This window comes from Excalfactoria chinensis, chromosome 2, assembly GCF_039878825.1.
Source record: "Excalfactoria chinensis isolate bCotChi1 chromosome 2, bCotChi1.hap2, whole genome shotgun sequence".
Lineage (NCBI taxonomy): Eukaryota > Metazoa > Chordata > Aves > Galliformes > Phasianidae > Excalfactoria > Excalfactoria chinensis.
In genome coordinates this window covers 138,318,797-138,335,903 of record NC_092826.1, presented here as the reverse complement: position 1 = coordinate 138,335,903, position 17,107 = coordinate 138,318,797, and the positions used below count along the sequence as shown (strand labels likewise).

The window sequence follows — 17,107 nt, the reverse complement described above, 5'->3', positions numbered from 1 at the left end:
GCATAAGGTACATTTTGTCCAAAAGAATGTGTACAAATTCCTGGATCTTCTATATACTTGACAGGGTTTATCAGTAAATCAGCAGAGCCCAGTGGTCAGGAGATGCAGGCTTGCACACATACTCATTTGCGGAAGCATAGGATAAAAACAGAAAACAAACAAGATACCTAAACACAATGACAAAATAACAGAGAATCCCTCTTTTCTCATTTAAACTCACTCATTAAAAGAAAGAAAAAAGAAAAACAAGGTAACAGATTCCAGAACCTCCATTATTCCCCCATCCCACATTGCTACCCCACTACTGATCAGTTCTGTGAAACACTTTGTGCTCCTGATCACCTACGTGCTGCCAAGTTTTCCTTCTTCTGAGCAATCCAGTGTTACCACAAGCTCTATTCTGCTCCAGTTTGCCTCAGTCTATGCAGAAAGCTTCATTAGCTTCTGCCAAAGGCAGCTGAGTCGATACTATGGGACATGGCTTAGATTTGCCATGTGTCTGCATTGCCTGGCCACAGCGCCCCTAGCACCAGCCTGGTGCTCTCATCTCAGCAGAGTTATGCTCATCTGTAGCAGCCACTGATCTGGTCCTTGGTTTGACATGGTTGGATTAACATCCTAATCTGAACAGATATCTTGATTCTTGCAAAATTTAGGAGAGGGGGTTATGTTTTCACATCTAACTTTCCATAGAATCGTTTGAGTTGGAAGGGACACTGAAAGGCCATCTGGCCCAACTCCCCTGCAGTGAACAGGAACACCTACAACTCCATCAGGTACTCAGAGCCCCATCCAGGCTGACCTTGAGTGCACCCAGGTGTGGGGCATCTCTCTGGGCAACCTGTGCCAGTGCCTCACCACCCTTATATCATAAGAAAATTCTTCCTTATATCCAATCTAAATCTCTCCTCTTTCAGTTTGAAACCATTTCCCCTTGTCCTGTCACAACAGACCCTTTCTTTCTCATGCCCTTCTCCCTTCTCCGTGCTGCCAATTACTTGGCCTACTGCCCTCCAAGGTAGTGATCACCAGCAATCCCTTACACTGGGCCTGTCCAGCAGCTGCGATGCTCTCAACCCTGACCAAGGAATCTGTTTGCCTTTAGCTGTTTTTTGAGCTGCTGCCAGGCAAGTTTCACAAAAACGATAGTGTTATTTCTGAAAATGAGTCCCATAAACAAGGATGAATATGACCTCCCCGTTGAGATTTGGGGTTTACTTTAGTGGCTGGGAGATCAGCCAATGAAATGGAAATACAAGAAAACATTAGCATAATTACCCTATGGCCTCCTCTGGGGGCAAGGGGAGAGAGGAAAAAACAATGATAATAAATAATAATAGAAAGATTCTTAACAGGCTCTGGATAGCATTGTCATTTCACCCTTCCCAGCTTGACCTGTCTCCTGCTCTGCATTTCTGCATTCTCAGAACAGAGGGAAGAGAAAACTTTCCTAAATCTTTTCCCAATTGGAAACAGTTGTTTTTCCCCCCGGCAAAAATAGCAGTGCTGGGAAGTTGAGAGACCTGGCAAAGCTGGGGTGTCCAGAGGGTAGACCCCATCATCACAGGACAGTAGGGAAAAGCTGTCCCCCTACACCTATTTGTGTGTTTCCAGGCCTGTTATACCTTTGAGCTAGTATAAATTTGATGCCAAATAAGCTCAATGCAGGAATTCATTCTGAAGCATGTTAGGAAGGGCTCGTGGAAAAGGATTTGCTGTCAGATCTTCTTCAGAGATTACTGTCTGCAGGGACATGCTGACCTCATCCTACTAAACAGATGGATATACCTGTCTGTGATTGCCCTCAAATGCTTTTCTTGCCCTCACAGCTCAGGCCAGTGAAAACTGAGCTCCTACTTTTTGCAGATCTTGTCAGCTCTGCCCAAGTGATCTGTTAGTGCAGATTGCAGCCTGAAGACCTCTCACTCTTCAGGGCAATCATGTTTTGTGCCAGCTGCTTTGGGAGTAAAATCAAAGCTGCCCCCAAAAACATGACTGTTTATGCCTCCTAAGGAGCCTATCCAGCCCCAGGCAACAGCCTAACTTCACGTGCAGGAGCGCATGTATTTTCATCATTAAAATTTCAGATCTGTGACACGAGCAGGGACACAACTTTGGGGTCTTTTCTGTGATGAACCAAGGCTCGGAAAGTGCTTGAGAGCAGGATGTAATGGCCCATGAGAGAAGAGAGGTGAGTCTGAGATGAGCACCTTGTCATGAAAGAAGGAGATGACATAGCTGAATAGGTCAGACAGGCACACATGAGCCTTCCTGTCTACGCTTCTCTTTAGCATTGATCCAACTATTGACCTGATCTGGTTAATAGCTTCAGCTTTACTATTACACAACAGTGATGATCAAAGACCAACTTCCTGAAGAGGCTCATCTTAGTACCGTTCCTTGGAAATACGGGTAAAATTCCCTCAAGCTCCTTAAATTCTCAGGTATTTTAGAAGAATTCTTGTGGCTGCTTGTGTTGCATGGCCTGAATTGAATACAGGAGCTCAAAGATAAATCTGACATTGCAGAGCTGTCAAAGCATCCATACCCCCAACTCTTGAACTGGATCCTTACTTGTTATTAAGTCAATAGCAATAGAAGCAATTGGGAAACTCACCTCACGTAGAAGCTTCTTGTAAATAAAAGTTTTACCAAGAAGGCTTTGTTTTGCCGATCATTTGTTTTTAAGGTATGCTCTTTCTGCTATTACAGAGACACGCTTCACCCTGAAATAAAACCAAGTTTAACTCTTATAATCTGAACTCCCATATTAAAAATAAATAAATAAATAAGAGCTTCCAAAAAGTTATCTTTGCAACCACAGCCCTTAGAAGGAAACTAATGAACCCTTATACAAAGGGAATTAGATAGAGATAGATTAAAAAAGGGCAACAGCATAACCTATGAGCTTACGTTCATCCACCAGGAAAGAAGAGGAAATCACCAACCCACCTGGGAAAACTCTAGGATAATATATTCTCTCTTTGCTTCAGGCTGTAAAAAAGAAAGGCTTCTTTACCTGATTCATGCCTCTTTGTGATTGAAAATAAGCACAGCTGATCTGACTTGGTTTAGCTGGTAGCTTGACTCAAATCTCAGCTGGTGTCTGTAGTTGAATCTCCATTGACTATTAAGGAACCCTGGGTAAACAAACACCCACACACCTCAGACGGATAAATCCTGTTCAAGATGTCCTCTGTTGGCTAATTATCTTTGTGAGGTATAATAATTATTCCTTTCTACTGACTAATGTGTGTCCAGTGAATTAGAGATTAAGAAGTATTGAGCTCTGGGCAGGTAGTAGAGGTTCTTAGTGAAAATGATAGAAGTGCTGAATATATAAGCCTACGTGGGTTGCAGCTTAAAAGAAATACTGGTATCTTCCCTTAATCTACTTTTCCCTAGTCCTGAAGAGTAGGTGCACAGAATAGATTGTGCTGAGCATACCATGCTGGAGCATGTCTTAAATGTACATGTATTTTCTTAGATGCACAGCAGGGTATGATGTTTTGTTGCCTTGAAAAGGTACCATAGGTTCTATAGTAATGTAAAAATAGCCTTACTGAGTTGACCTGTTCTGGCAGAGCATCCCCAGGAGCTGCCAGCCTGAGGTCTTCAGAGCTATAAACAGCTCTTACAGCTATCAGCTTCTGGTTCCTGGTGGCTGGTGACTCAAGACCTTCCTGTATCAGAAAGTAGAGATGCTTATTTTGCTGCCTGGCAGCAAGGCCTCTCCACAGTGCATTTGGATCAGATAATCGAGATTGTTTGTTGAAGAGGAAGCTTTGCTAAGCTTGATTGAAATATGTCTAATTTCTTGAGTGTATCTATTTTGCAATTAGATAGTGTGAATAACGCATGACTGAAGTAAGAGATGTTCCTCTCTGTTAAGATGGGGTTTATGAAAGTGCAGTAGAGGGACTTGATCAGACTTCTGAGTCGAATGACAGATAGAAACCCTATACATCCCATTTGAAAACTAGCACATCCTGTATATATGCTGACTGAAAATAGTCACAAATTTACTGGGGGGAAAAAAAAAAAGATAATTTTTACGGTCTTAAAACTTGTTCTCAGATTCCATTATGCTTCATCATTCTCAGCCAAGGAGAATCACAGAAGGGTTGAGGTCTGAAGGGATCTCTGGAGGTCCAACACCCTGCTCAAGGAACATCTAGGAACATCAAAGGCTTAAACATTTCTCTCTGTACTCATCAGTCTGGGGAGGAAGTGGGGAGATATTCTTTCAGCTAGTGCATCAGGTATTGGAATTATAAGACTGACAACCATTCCATTCCAAGCCCTGTTCTAGCTTTTCTACTCTTCCCTGGGCACAGTGCTCAGTGCTTCAGCTCTGCTTCTGGGAAATGAAATTCATTTTCTGTGCCTAGCCTGGAGACTATACATCGTGCTGGCAGGAGCTGCTCCCTCAACAAAGCATGGCTGAAGGAATCTCAGGGTGAAGGCACAGAAGGGATGAATTATTTGAAATGCCTGAGGTCGCACTCTGCCCCATTCAGCCACTATAAATCCAGACTAACTCCACTGGCTTTGGTGGAATCATTCAGGATTTGTGCAGCTATAAATGATAGCAGGGTTTAACCCAGAGGTTTTATGTTTCCAATGAAAGAGTTGAAATGCTGGATATTGCCTTAAATGTGAACTGGCCAAACATCTGGAAAGGGTTGCCTTTCATTTGCCTTAACATTAATGTGGTTTTGAAGAGGGATTTTAGTGTGGATTTTTTTTCCAAGGACAAGAAAAACATACTTCTGTTTTACTCAGAATTCCACTATCAGACCTAGATACCCATCTGCTTGTCTATTACTACATCAGCTGCTCAAACATCCACTGTTCCACTCTACAGAGATGCATGTAAACTAGAATCTGTGTTTACTTCTAAGTTGGACTTCACAAACCATTAATACGTTATTTGTAATAAGTCTTGAGAACAGATTATCTTGCTTTACAGAAAGAACAACATTAAAATAAGTGAAGGCACCTTAATTCTGAAGATGGTAGTTTGGGAGTAATACAATGAAATGTCACGTCTGCCCTGCTTCAGAGGGACTGAGACTAGCAGTCACCTCCATAGGCAATTCACTTCTCTTTCTTGTGTTTTCCTTTGCCTGCTTGTACTTTGCACTGATGCTCAGACCTGCTCAGTCCATCTGGATGTGGAGTGCTGCCATAAGTTTTAGCATTACAGGAGTAGAGTGGTGCCAGTCTCACCAGCAGTCAATATAAGTTTATACATTTAAAAAACTAAACAGACTGTTTATTTCTGTAACACAGTACAGCATTCCTTCTTGATTAAATTATGCTATTACAAGTGACTGCTTAGTTTTATGTAAATCCAGAGAAATGTAACTGCTGCTCCTATTGCTTTTATAGTCTAACCAAGATAGACTAATATTAGGGAAATGGAGGCAGTGAGGGAAGCAGTGATTTTATCCAACTTACTACATTGCTTTCTTCTTTCAGTCCAATATCTCAGCCACCAGCTTCCACTCAGGGGCACTTCATTCTTTAAATTAGCTTTTGAGGTGATTTTATGGATCCCAGCCCCGATATCCCAGAGACTCTTCTGCTGTACACATGGATGACCCAAACCTGAAAGATCTCACAAGTATGTGTTCAACAGGGAGGCATGCTAGTGGATGGATACCATCCAACTCTTTCCTTACATACATAGAACACATAGAGGGTAAGGTCTGCATCGAATGGCTTGGGTTGGAAGGGACCTCAAAGATCACCCAGTTCCAACCCCCTGCCATGGGCTGGTTGCCATCCACTGGATCAGGCTGCCCATGGCCCCATCCGACCTGGCCTTGAGCATCTCCAGGGATCGGGAATCCACAACCACTCCAAGGCAGCAGAGCCAGTGCCTCACCACTCTCCGAGTAAAGTTTTTTTCCCCAGTGAAAGCAGCCATACTGCATTATGTCAAAACTCTATATGCTATAATGAGCAAAGCACCTGTATAGATCCAGCCTAGTCTACTCTTCCAGAAGGCAGCCTTGCCTAATGGCAGCATGCCATCTTCATGATGCAAGATGGGTTTTCATGATGAGCAAGTGCCTTGGAGGGTCTTGCACATCTTGTATCAGCAAGTAGTTTCCGGGGAAAGAATTCTGCCTCTACCACTTCCCCACTATTGTCCCTTGACCTCTGGAGGATGATGTTCCTCGGTCTTTAGGGGCAAATGCCATCAGCTCACAAAACCCCCTAAGTATGTTGACAAAACCTGATGCCTCATGGCTGAAGGCCGGAGTGAGAAGTTGGAAACTGCACTGCATTCATGATGCCAAGCTATGATTCTTAAAGGGAGAAGAAGCCTTTTATGATTTAACCCAGTGTTTTTCAAGAGGTTGGAGTCAGGAAGCATAGCATTGCTTTGCCATTCTCTGAGTGCCGTATTTAACTATGCTTCTATGTCCCAAGAGGACCAGTGTTTAAAAAATGCTGTGCCAATATTATTTGTGTTTTTTTTCCCCTTGGGTAGTAGCCTCATCTCTCCAAGCTGAGATATGCCACTCAAGAAATCTCTCCCTGTGTACATGCATGTTTTAGACATAAGCAGTTTCAATGCGTACTTTGCCATATGCACAGGTGATTCCACGTGGCATCTTGCAGAAGGTGTTGCTTGGGACACCAGTTGCTGAAATGAGATGGAAAGAGCAAGGCTGGTAGAGGAAACTGCTTATGCAATGGAGATTTTGCATTCAGATCACACCTGCATTATCTCGGTAGTTTGAGTCCCACTGCTCTTCCATGCTGAGGTTTAACCTCATTTCTTCCCATCACTGCAGGTGGATGCTGATGATGTCATCACCAAAGAGGAGCAGATCTTCCTACTGCTGAAAGCCAAGGCCAAGTGCGAGCGACACCTGAAAGCCAAGGTGCCCAAGGTGCATGGTGAGTGTTCCCATAGCAACCCAGACTGCATGGCTGGGACAATACCAACCTTTCCCCCCAACTCTGTTGTGTTTAGCTTGGAGCATGTGAGTGAAGCAGCCCAGGAGACTGTTTTTTCAGTTAGATTATATAGCATGATGTGTCATAAACTCAAGGGGTCTGGAGAGTGCAAGAATTACACTCATGGATTTGCAGCCCTTATCATCATACCCAAAGCCCAAGGAACACATGGGAGATCACACAAACCACATGTACACCTTATCATCTTTTACAGCAGGATAAAAGTGTTATGGGAAGCAAAACAGTTGACCCACATTCCTTCTGTTTCCTTCTAGCATACTGTCTCTGCTCTCCTCAAATGGGCCTGAGCTTGACTAAGCCCCTCTCATCTACTTCTTTCTATTAGGAGCTATGAAATTGCTACCAGATGTAGGACCGGAGGGAGAAGGAAGGGAACTCTCATGTGGGCAGCAAAATAATCATCCATCATTGACTTCTTTCATCAGTCTCACATGTGTTAATTATTGGCATCAGGGCTGTATATATTGAGGCATCTTGCACCCACTCAGTGAGTTCTGGGTGGGCATTCTGTCCTTTCTGCTACTGTATGTGAGAAAGGAGACAAGTTAGATTGCCTTTCACCTTCACCCTTGCATCTTAGATATCACTCTTCCTACTGGCAGGAGTACTTGGAGACTGGATCACCAGGTCAAGAAAAGCTCCTCAGTGTCAGCTGTGACTTTGGAGTAGATGTGCCTGCCTGCCTGGTGTCCTTGTCCTGTTGGAAATCACAGGAAGGGGATGTAAAAGCCCCACCTTTCATTTTATTCCAGACCTCCAGCTTCATATCAGCCAAAACCTCAAGCCACATCCTCTGTGCTTCTTTGTCCTGTTCACCCAGTGCCCAATTAATGCCTCATTAAAGACCATATGTGCAAAGGCATTTCCTTCTGTTATAGTTTAGACCACCTGCCTACCTTGGAATGTGGTGCTATCAACCAGCTGGTCTTGGTCTCACACCTTATTGTCTAACCCTTCCGTGTGAAACAATATTTTGCATTAACCTCTCTTAAGTGGCAGCAGCAGTGTCAGTAGGGCTGGGAAGGCAGTGATGGTGTCTAACCAAGAAGCAGACATCGGACTCTTTACCACAGTCACTTTGTTAGAACAAAGGAATGAAATGATAGAGATTGCTTGTGTTTTAAGTTCTGACTCCAACTGCGAGGCTCTTTCTTCCTTTGGTTGTGGCAGAGAGGAGTCATCCTGTGTTATTCAGACATCCCATGGATCCATGCAGAGTCCTGGCCTTGGAAAAAGTATCTGGAGCTGCCCAAGTAATAAATTCATTTATCTGCTGCTTCATCTTCTGTAGAAAATCTCTGCTCAATCCCAAATAGCATAGTCAAAAGGAAGAATAACAGTCTTGATTGATACACTACAGCAGTACAGTCAAGGCTGTAAAGACTCAGTGCAATCATCAGCAATAGATAATAGGATCAAACTCATTTCTAAGGGATTCCCCAATCCAAAGGCACGATTAATCTTTCCATGACCTTTCCTAAGAGATGTAAAATGCTGTTTGGCAGCACCTGTGTGACTCCTCAGCACTCAGCAATTCAGAGCTGCATTCCATGAGGCAGTGAGTTGCCAGAACATCTCTGAGATGGTCAGAGACAGAGGGTTATGCAATTTGGAAAAGAGCTAACCACTCAGTGGAAGGGCTGCCATTTGGATACTTTAGACTATAGACAGCCCTGTACACATGAAATAATAGTGCCTTAAGGTATTAGTGAATAGACTAGCTCAAACTCCATCCCGTGGTGTGCCCACTCCTACATGCTCCATGAGTCTGAAGGGGTGGGTGGCTTTAGACCTTCTAGAGGGCTAAAGGGTGATAGAACAAAAGAGAGTAATCTGCATAATCACATTGCTTGACTAAAGCTTATATGCTTAGTCTTCGTACAAAAGCTTCATAACTCAATGTGAAAAGTGGTTAGGTCCAGTCCCATCATCCTTTGATATGGAAACTGGGGTCTGGTTTCTATTTGTGCTAATCACCCAGGGACATATGAGGCTGTGCTCTTCTCAGCCATATGGAGGACTTAGTCCCATTGCTTCTTCCCTCACCACAGATGGAAAAAAATCTGGGAAGGGCAACACAATTCCCAGAATTAATATGTACCAACTCCCTACGTACAGAATGCATTGGGGCACAATGGTTGTGACTTGGAGCACTATAAATCCTGAGTGACCACTCCAGGCCTTTAGGCAGTCTCCTGTGATACTGCTCAAAGTGTTCCTGAGGAGCTTCTCTTTGGGTGGCACAAGGATTATTCTTGTGTTACCACCCCACCAGGCCTCCTCTGTCACGACTTTGGACTTGTAGTGACGTGGGACAGTTATCCCCCAAAATGTGTTTGTATTTTGATTCAGAAAGACCTGGCCTTTCCAGAAAATAAAGCATGATTCTTCAGTCAGAGAGATCTGCTCGTGTCCACGTAGCCCTCTAGTTTAATAATAACAGCAGCCCATGTCATCAATATGCCACTATTTCTATGCCTATAAGTCAAAAATTGTTTCCATCAGAGGACATTATGAATTTGAGCCAAAGTGGTCGAAGTGCTGATGATGAGCTTGAACATCCAGGCTCCTTCTAGAGTTGGTGGATGGAGGAGGGCACCTTTTGATAACAAATGTCTCTAGAAATTGATCACAGATTAAACACACAATTGCTATTTAGATGAACCACCTAACACATAGGATACATTGTTATGTGCTTACAGATGATGGTGTGATCACCATGAGGGTACCCAGAACAGAAATAGTTTGCTTGGGTGGTGGTGGGATCACTTATCTGTAGAGGCATTCAAAAGTTGGATAGGCAAGGCCATGGTTGACCTAACTTTGGGTTGGCTCAGTCTTAAAAAGACTGAAGGCTGGACAAGAAATGTTAAGAGGTCCTTTCCAATAAGCATTTCTATTAGTTTAACTGAGGTGATTTAGAGTTGCAAGATAGGGATATTGAGACTCTTGTAGAGATTACGTCCTCCCTGTACCCTTCGGGGCTCAGGTATTGAGGATTGATGACTCCAGTACAGTAGATGCTGGGTAGATTATCTGTTTTGAGTGTCATAAGGAAAGCACATCACACAGTTGTCAAAGGATGAGATTTCTTCAGTCTTTCTTACTTAGTTGTTTATTACTGACTGGTATGTGAGGGGTGAAAAAGGAAACCGAAATCTCTTCCATTAGTTCTACTTCACTCTATCTGAAAGTATCAAAAAAACACTAGAGCAAGAGCCGGGTCTAAGCTGCCCAGCTCTAATCTTCTTGCACAGCCACTATCACTCTGGGAGCACTGCAGCAGCTTCATCTGTGGGATAGCCCAGCAGAGAGCCTGGCGGTGTAGGATGTTTGGGAAAGGAGAGAGTTCCAGCATAAAACCCCTGGCCGAGGTCAATGAGCAGCAGTTCAGGACTTGAGAGTCCCATCTCTCCAGGGAAGCTCTTAACCACAAAGGTTACAGGAAATGAGGCCTTCGACCCTATGGCTGTTTTAGAGCTACTTTGCACTAGATACTCACTCAAGCTCTGTGCCAAGTAAGACTGCTGTGCAGCCTGATGGCTGACTCTCATATTTCCGCTGTGGAGTTCTGTCTGCCCCCCCTCTCCATCCAGTGTTACAGCTTTCAGAACAGCATCGGAAGAGGATCTTGAGATAAGTAAGCTTCCATTGCCATCTGCATGCAGGGATGCCTCCCTCTTGCAGCCCTCTAAACTATGGGATGCACACTTCTGCAGTCAGCCCCTGCTTCCCCAAAACACTCCTTGAGGGCTTCTTCCTGCAAATCTGATCTTGTCAACACTTCAGAAGCATACCTGTGTTTGAACTAGACTGAATGGAGTGTTGTTTTTTTCTGCCAGCTCAGAGGCAGCCAGAAGACCTTACAGCAGTAATATCTCACCTCTCCAACAAGGAGAAGATGGAGTCCCATGGGCTCCTGACTGTGGGTTGCATCTTATCTGGTCCCACAGGGCACCTCTGTACCCTGGAGTACAAGGAGTGAGTTCAACATGCATCTATATCCTTGATCATACAGTTCAGCCAACTAGCAGAAATGGATGATGGAGACAGCACCCATGTGCAGAGACCTATTTTCTTAGCACGGAAATCATGGTTTAATTTGCTGTTTCAGATTCTCCTTAGCATGCAGGTTTGGGCAGGACCAAATGGGGCAAATGGCGAGCTTGAGAAAGAGTCTTTCTGGAGGAAGTTTGTTTTTTCAGCTGAATCAGCTTCCTCATACAGCCACATAAAAAAGAGGATCATCATAGATCATCATAGAGAGGAGCAGGAATGAAAGGTACTGGGGTAAGCACTGAGCATTGCCTGCTAAACATCAAACATTTTGGAAACCCAAGGCGATTTATCCCGTGTTGCCTCCTCTAATTCCACCTACGTAGCTCAATTGCACATCCAGGGGTGTATGCATCTGCTGACTGCTACCATGCTGTTCCATGGATGCTTGGCTATCCCTCTTCAAAAGCTTGGCCATCCCTTGCCAGATACCACCTGGCAGATGGCTACTTGAATTCTGCCTCTGCTTGGGTGCAATGGCAGCACAGTGACATCATTTGCTCCATTCTGTAATAGGCAATGGTGTGTATTTTTGGAAGCAGTGAGTGAATCTGGGACACCCTGATTTTATATATATATATATATATATATATATATATATATATATATATATATTTTTAATTTCTACGTTTTTAGATAGAACAAAATATCACGTAAACTGGCATAAAAGCTTGGTAGGGTTGCTGCCCTCATTCTGGGGAGCTGACGCACAGGGATATTCAACGCCTCACCTCCGAACTCAAAGGAGAGTCTGTGGCAGAGCCAAAGTTTGGATTCTCATCTCCTTACTCTTCAGCCAGGGCACAAACCACAAACCACATTTCCTTTTGTCCTGGAATTCAAGGTGAGGCTCCAAGGATTCAAATCCAGGTGGACTGAAAGTAATGAAAGTCTTTGGACATATCCCACTTGACTGAAACTCAAAACTCTCATCATCACGGTCACTTTGAAGCCTTTGGTTTTGTTTTGAAATGAGGAAAACACATTTGAAATTTCCTGCTGTTCCATGGATTCTCCTCCTTTTTTCCTCATCACACTGCTGAGTGTATCTCTCAGGCCAGCTCTTTGCCTGGTATGAACTGGCAGACTCCCATTCAGTTCAGTGAGGGCATTGATCTGTCTCAGATTCATTGCTTTCTTCCATGCTTCAGCACTTTTTCCCCCCACGCTAATGTTTGTTCAGAATAATGTGATATATCAGGATTGCAGTAAGGTCTGTGAGTCTTAAGAGGTGAGAGGATAGTCCAGACCAGCCCAAAATCAAACTCTTGTGCTGATATTTGCTGGTCCCTTTTTCTCCCTGTAGCTTTGCACTCTTAACATTTGCCTGTTAATCACAGGTTAGAAATGTCTTCTTCACACTTCAGTGTGAGTGAAGAAGACCATTTGCAGGAGGGACCTATGAGTCCAGCATTACTGGACAAGACTGAGGAGCAGGTTTCTGTGCAGCACTCTTCCAATTTGGGCTTGAATTTGGGCTGGAAATATACACCAGCATAGGCTCTTTGACTGGAAAATATGATCCTGCCTGTGCATAGATTTCATTAGCTCTCCTTCAGTAAGCACAAGCCCAGAAGAGATAAGGATCTCAAATCAAGCTGTGTTATCTTCTGGAAGCAGGTAGTTAGCAATGTAGTTAGCAGGTGTCTGTGCCTTGTGCTGCAGTGCCGAATGGCAGCAGTTTCCAGGTGAAGTCTTTTGAAACAGCTATTGAAGTTGTTGTCCCTGTCAACCTACATCTACAGATCTGGCCAGTGTTGGTTTAATCTTTGTGTCAGGGCTGATTCCATGTAGCTGCAGCTACTGAAAAAGCCTGTAAAACCTGGCTAGCGTGCCTAAAAGTTGAACAACTCGTTGTCGGGGGAAAAAAAAGAAAGAGGTTGACAGGAGCATGGAAGGTAGTGGTGTTCACTTTCTTAAAAACATGGGAAGGAGATGTTTATTGAAAGGAAACTTCGAAATCTGTAGAAAATCTGTCTTAATTTTAACTTTTTTTTTGATCCTTGGCCCATGCCCTGAAAAACTGACCAGGCAAATAGCTGTCAAGTGGAGTATTCAAATGCATTATCTACTGCCATGGCTCAGCAATGTCTTGCTCAGTTGAAATAAGGCGGATGCAATCTAACAAGGCACATACCTAAATCCCATTTTGACAGTGGTAGGGGCTTCACAAGTCTTATTATGAGGAGCAGCTGAGGGAATTGGGTTGGATCAATCTGGAGGAATTCCACGGAGAGGGGAAGACCTTATTAGATTCTACATTCCTCTGGGAGGAGGTTGTAGTGAGGTGGGGGTCGGCCTCTTCTCCCAGACAACAGCAATAGGATGACAGGAGATGGCCTCATGTTGCACTAGAGCAGGTTTGGGTTGGATATTAGTATAATTTTACTCTCCAAAAGAGCAGTGATGCAGTGGCACAGACTGCCCAGGGAAGAAATAGAGTCACTTTCCCTGTTGGTGTTCAAGAACCATAGAGATATGGCATGTGGGGACATGGTCAGTGGACACGGTGGGATGGGTTGGTGTCGGACTTGGTGGTCTCAGAGGTCTTTTCCAACCTTAGTGATTCTGTGGTTCTATGGATTTAAGAGCATCGGAATGCATCATAGACTCACCAAGCATTTCTGGAGAGCAGGGATGTGTGTCTGTTCCACCTGATACTGCTAGCAGAGTCCATAGTCTATAAGAAAAACCTAGCAAATAAATTTATATATATATATGTAAGCTTTCTTCAGCAGTACCAAAACACAGTTTGTACAAACTCCAAATCCCCCTTTTTGTCCCCTAAAAATGTGACTTTTCATTAGTTCTAAAGTTGCTAGGAGAGGACTGAGACCCCTGTGTCCTCCTGGCACAGACCTGATAGACAGTGCTGTTTTCTCCAGGTTAACCACCACAACTCTGAGCCCCAGGACTTACCATGGACTCTAACCCACATGAAGTGGGGCTGACATGGGTACAGCCCCATGTGGTGCTTTCTCACATCTGTCTTTCAGGATATGTTCCTCATCTGCCACTTTTAGCTAATGGACTGAGGGAAAGATGCTCAAAAATTAAAATAAATTTAAATAAATAAATAAAAATACCCAAACAACAAACACACACACAAAAAAAAGGAAAAAAACCTCTGTCCCCACAAGCATTTGGCTTCTTTTCTTCTTTTCTCTCATTTTTTCTCTTCTTTTTTTTTTTCCCCCCCTTTAAATATAGTCTCTAGATGAAAGACTTGCAGAAAGAACAGGAAACCCTAAAATTTCTCATCTACGTACATAAATATTAGATTTCAGCCATGGTGGGCAGCCTGATGCCACCCCAAAGTTAAACCTGGAAGGGGATGAAGTGAAATTCCCAGCCGTAAGCCATCAGCCCTGATTTTTTTTTTTTCACCCGTGAATTAAAAGCCTGTCTTTGCCTGGTTTGGAAAAGGAGATGGGACATTTTGTGGGGGAGGAGAGATTCTTACACAAACCTGTTATTAGTGAAGGCCATCGGCAGTCTTTTCTCAGAGCCTTCGGTGTGTTGCAGCTTGCCTCAAAATGGTTGTGTTTTTTTCCTTGTATTATTGTTATTATTATTTTTAATAACAAACCTATTTGCTAGGGAGAGGGGTTATTTTTAGTTGAGAAGCCATGTGTTTTTACCCAAGCTATGTGGGTTGCCCACCTGTGTTTATTGCTCCATTGTCCCTAAAGGACCTGTACCCAAGCCTAGGCAATCTCTGGGCTTGTAGAAGCAGTTTCTGCACCAGGTTTTCTCTCCGGAGGCCCAACACCATCTTCCTTTGGTCATCCACCCTGCCAGGCTGTCCTCAGAGGTAGGGAGTATCCTCAGGTGGCCTTGAAGTAAAAGGACACAAGTGTGTTCAGTTCCCTGCACGCCCCAGGTCAATATAAACACCATTATCTTTTCCTACTCTTTCTACCCTCTCCCTGTTTGTGCAAAACCTGCAAAGGTTTATGGGCTAAAGATTTCCAGTCCTACTGAGAAACGTGTTCTAAGCAGTTATGGGTCTTTCAGTGCAAAGAAGGAACAGTTCTTAGAGGTAACAGTAGGTGTAAATGGTTCATGTGTATATGGAGAATGGGTGAATGGCAGTACGCACAGCTGCACTGAAATACTTGTTGCCGCATTTATTTCTACATTTATATTTAATGATTTCTGATCAGTGCTATCAGCTCCTGAAGGGAGATTAGGAGAGTTTTGGAAGAGCTGGATTCCACAGAATGAGGACAGAAGGATGCTTTGGATGAGCCCAGCCAGTACTGTCATGTTGGGTGTTACCATATGGGATGTTGAAGGTGGTAGTTCATCTGTTGGGTTGTGAGGGGACAGATAGCATGTGAAATGGGCTAGCGATGTCATGGTGGCCATCTCTCTGCAACTGTGTCCTTTTAGCACATATAACTTTGTGGCTTTCCCATTCTGCCTTACTGTGACAAGGAGCAATGTGTTGTCCTTGTGTCCTCCCAGCCCCATGTGTCCTTCCCCTCTGAAGTCCAGTTCCTCCAGCACTGAGCATGCAAGGGGTATTTTGCCTATTAAATGCTGATGCACAGACCACCAAATGTCTCTGAGTAATAGCATGCAGGACCTCCATCCACACATCCCTTCCCACTCCTCACGTTGCCCAAAACACAGTACCTGTTCACAAACACAGGTCTTTGTGGATGCATGCAATGCTCCTAGCCAGCCATGCAAATGTCCTTGGAGGCATGCAGAGCATCCTTCACCAAAACAGATATGTGCTCCTGCTGTGTTGTGCTGCAGAGACAGTGCAACCTAAGACCCCTTTCCTCACACATGCCCACCTAGAGATCTATATGATACACACGTGCTCTGACAGCCAGCCATGAAATAAACCTGCAGCACCTAACACCCCCACACAGAGACACTGGCCATCCAGCCCTCCCTTTCTCTCCTGTCCTAAAATCCTAGGTCATTTTTTTGGTTGCTCCTCCCTGCCTCTTTCCAATCCACCAAATGTCCTTCCCGTAATAGAGCAACCACAATTGCACACCGTATTCCAAATGTGGTCTCCCTGAGGCCTTGCATGATGCCAGAATAAGTTGGGCTGATTTATATTCCATACCCCTAGATAAACACCTCAAGACCATGTTTGCATTTACCCAGCTGCCAAGCAGCTTCACAGATGGTTTTAATGTGTTCTCTACATGCTTGTACCATTCACATAGAAATCAGAATTGAGACTCAGGGGGAAAGAACAGAGAGGGGAGAAAAGGAAAACATAACAGGCAGGAGTGAATAAGAGAGTAGCCCCCACTGCACTCTAGAGGATGAGCAGTGAGAAGGCATGGTCCCAAAATTCCCCTCTCCCCTTCTTTCCTCCACTTGATCAGTGGGCAGCACAGAGGGAACACAAGTCCCACGGCAGTGACATCAAACAGCATTTACATGCACCATCCTGAATACTTTATTGGCTTGCAATAATGAAGACAATTTCTGTGCAATGAGATTTCAGCCCTCGGGGACTAAGGAGAACTGTAAGGCACATCTGTTCCAAAACTATGGTAATCTATGCAACTATAACTACTCTGTAGTACGGTGCTACTGTAAGAGAGTATTCATGACAGTCCAAGATGAATGGGTACTTTAATAGTAACCTCCAGGAACTAAACATATGGCCTGCCCAGAGGATTTTACAGTGCTGCCTTAGAAGATGAGCAAAGATGAACTGTGATAAAATGGCATGAAGATGCAGAGAAACAAATTGGATTTTTGACATATATGCTCAGTGTATTGCAATTGACAGTGTGCCTTTCACTAAGGCGCTGGTAGCTTCTAGAAAGTGATCTGATGGGTTTCCAAATGCTTTGACTTGCCAAAGTGAATATTTTGTGGTGCTGGTACGGCCTCTGCAGAGCTGTGACCTGAGTCCTTCCCCTTGGGAAAGCACTGAGTGAAAGGAGTTGGACTCATCAATCCATGCAGGTTCCTTCCAACTCATGGTATTCTACAAGACTGTGAAAGTAGCATTCAGCACCATCTCTCTCAACACACATCCCTCAGTAGTTCAGTGGGTATTTTGTTCCCT

General features: G+C 44.0%; 1 protein-coding gene across 1 annotated transcript in view; it reads left to right on the top strand.

The window, feature by feature from the left end:
• PTH1R (parathyroid hormone 1 receptor) overlaps nucleotides 1-17,107 on the top strand; it is a 106,303-nt gene that overhangs the window by 50,178 nt on the left and 39,018 nt on the right. Inside the window, exon 2 of the mRNA XM_072327643.1 lies at nucleotides 6,813-6,918. Coding sequence (XP_072183744.1) covers nucleotides 6,813-6,918 — 106 coding nt within the window. The remainder of the gene's footprint in view (nucleotides 1-6,812; nucleotides 6,919-17,107) is intronic.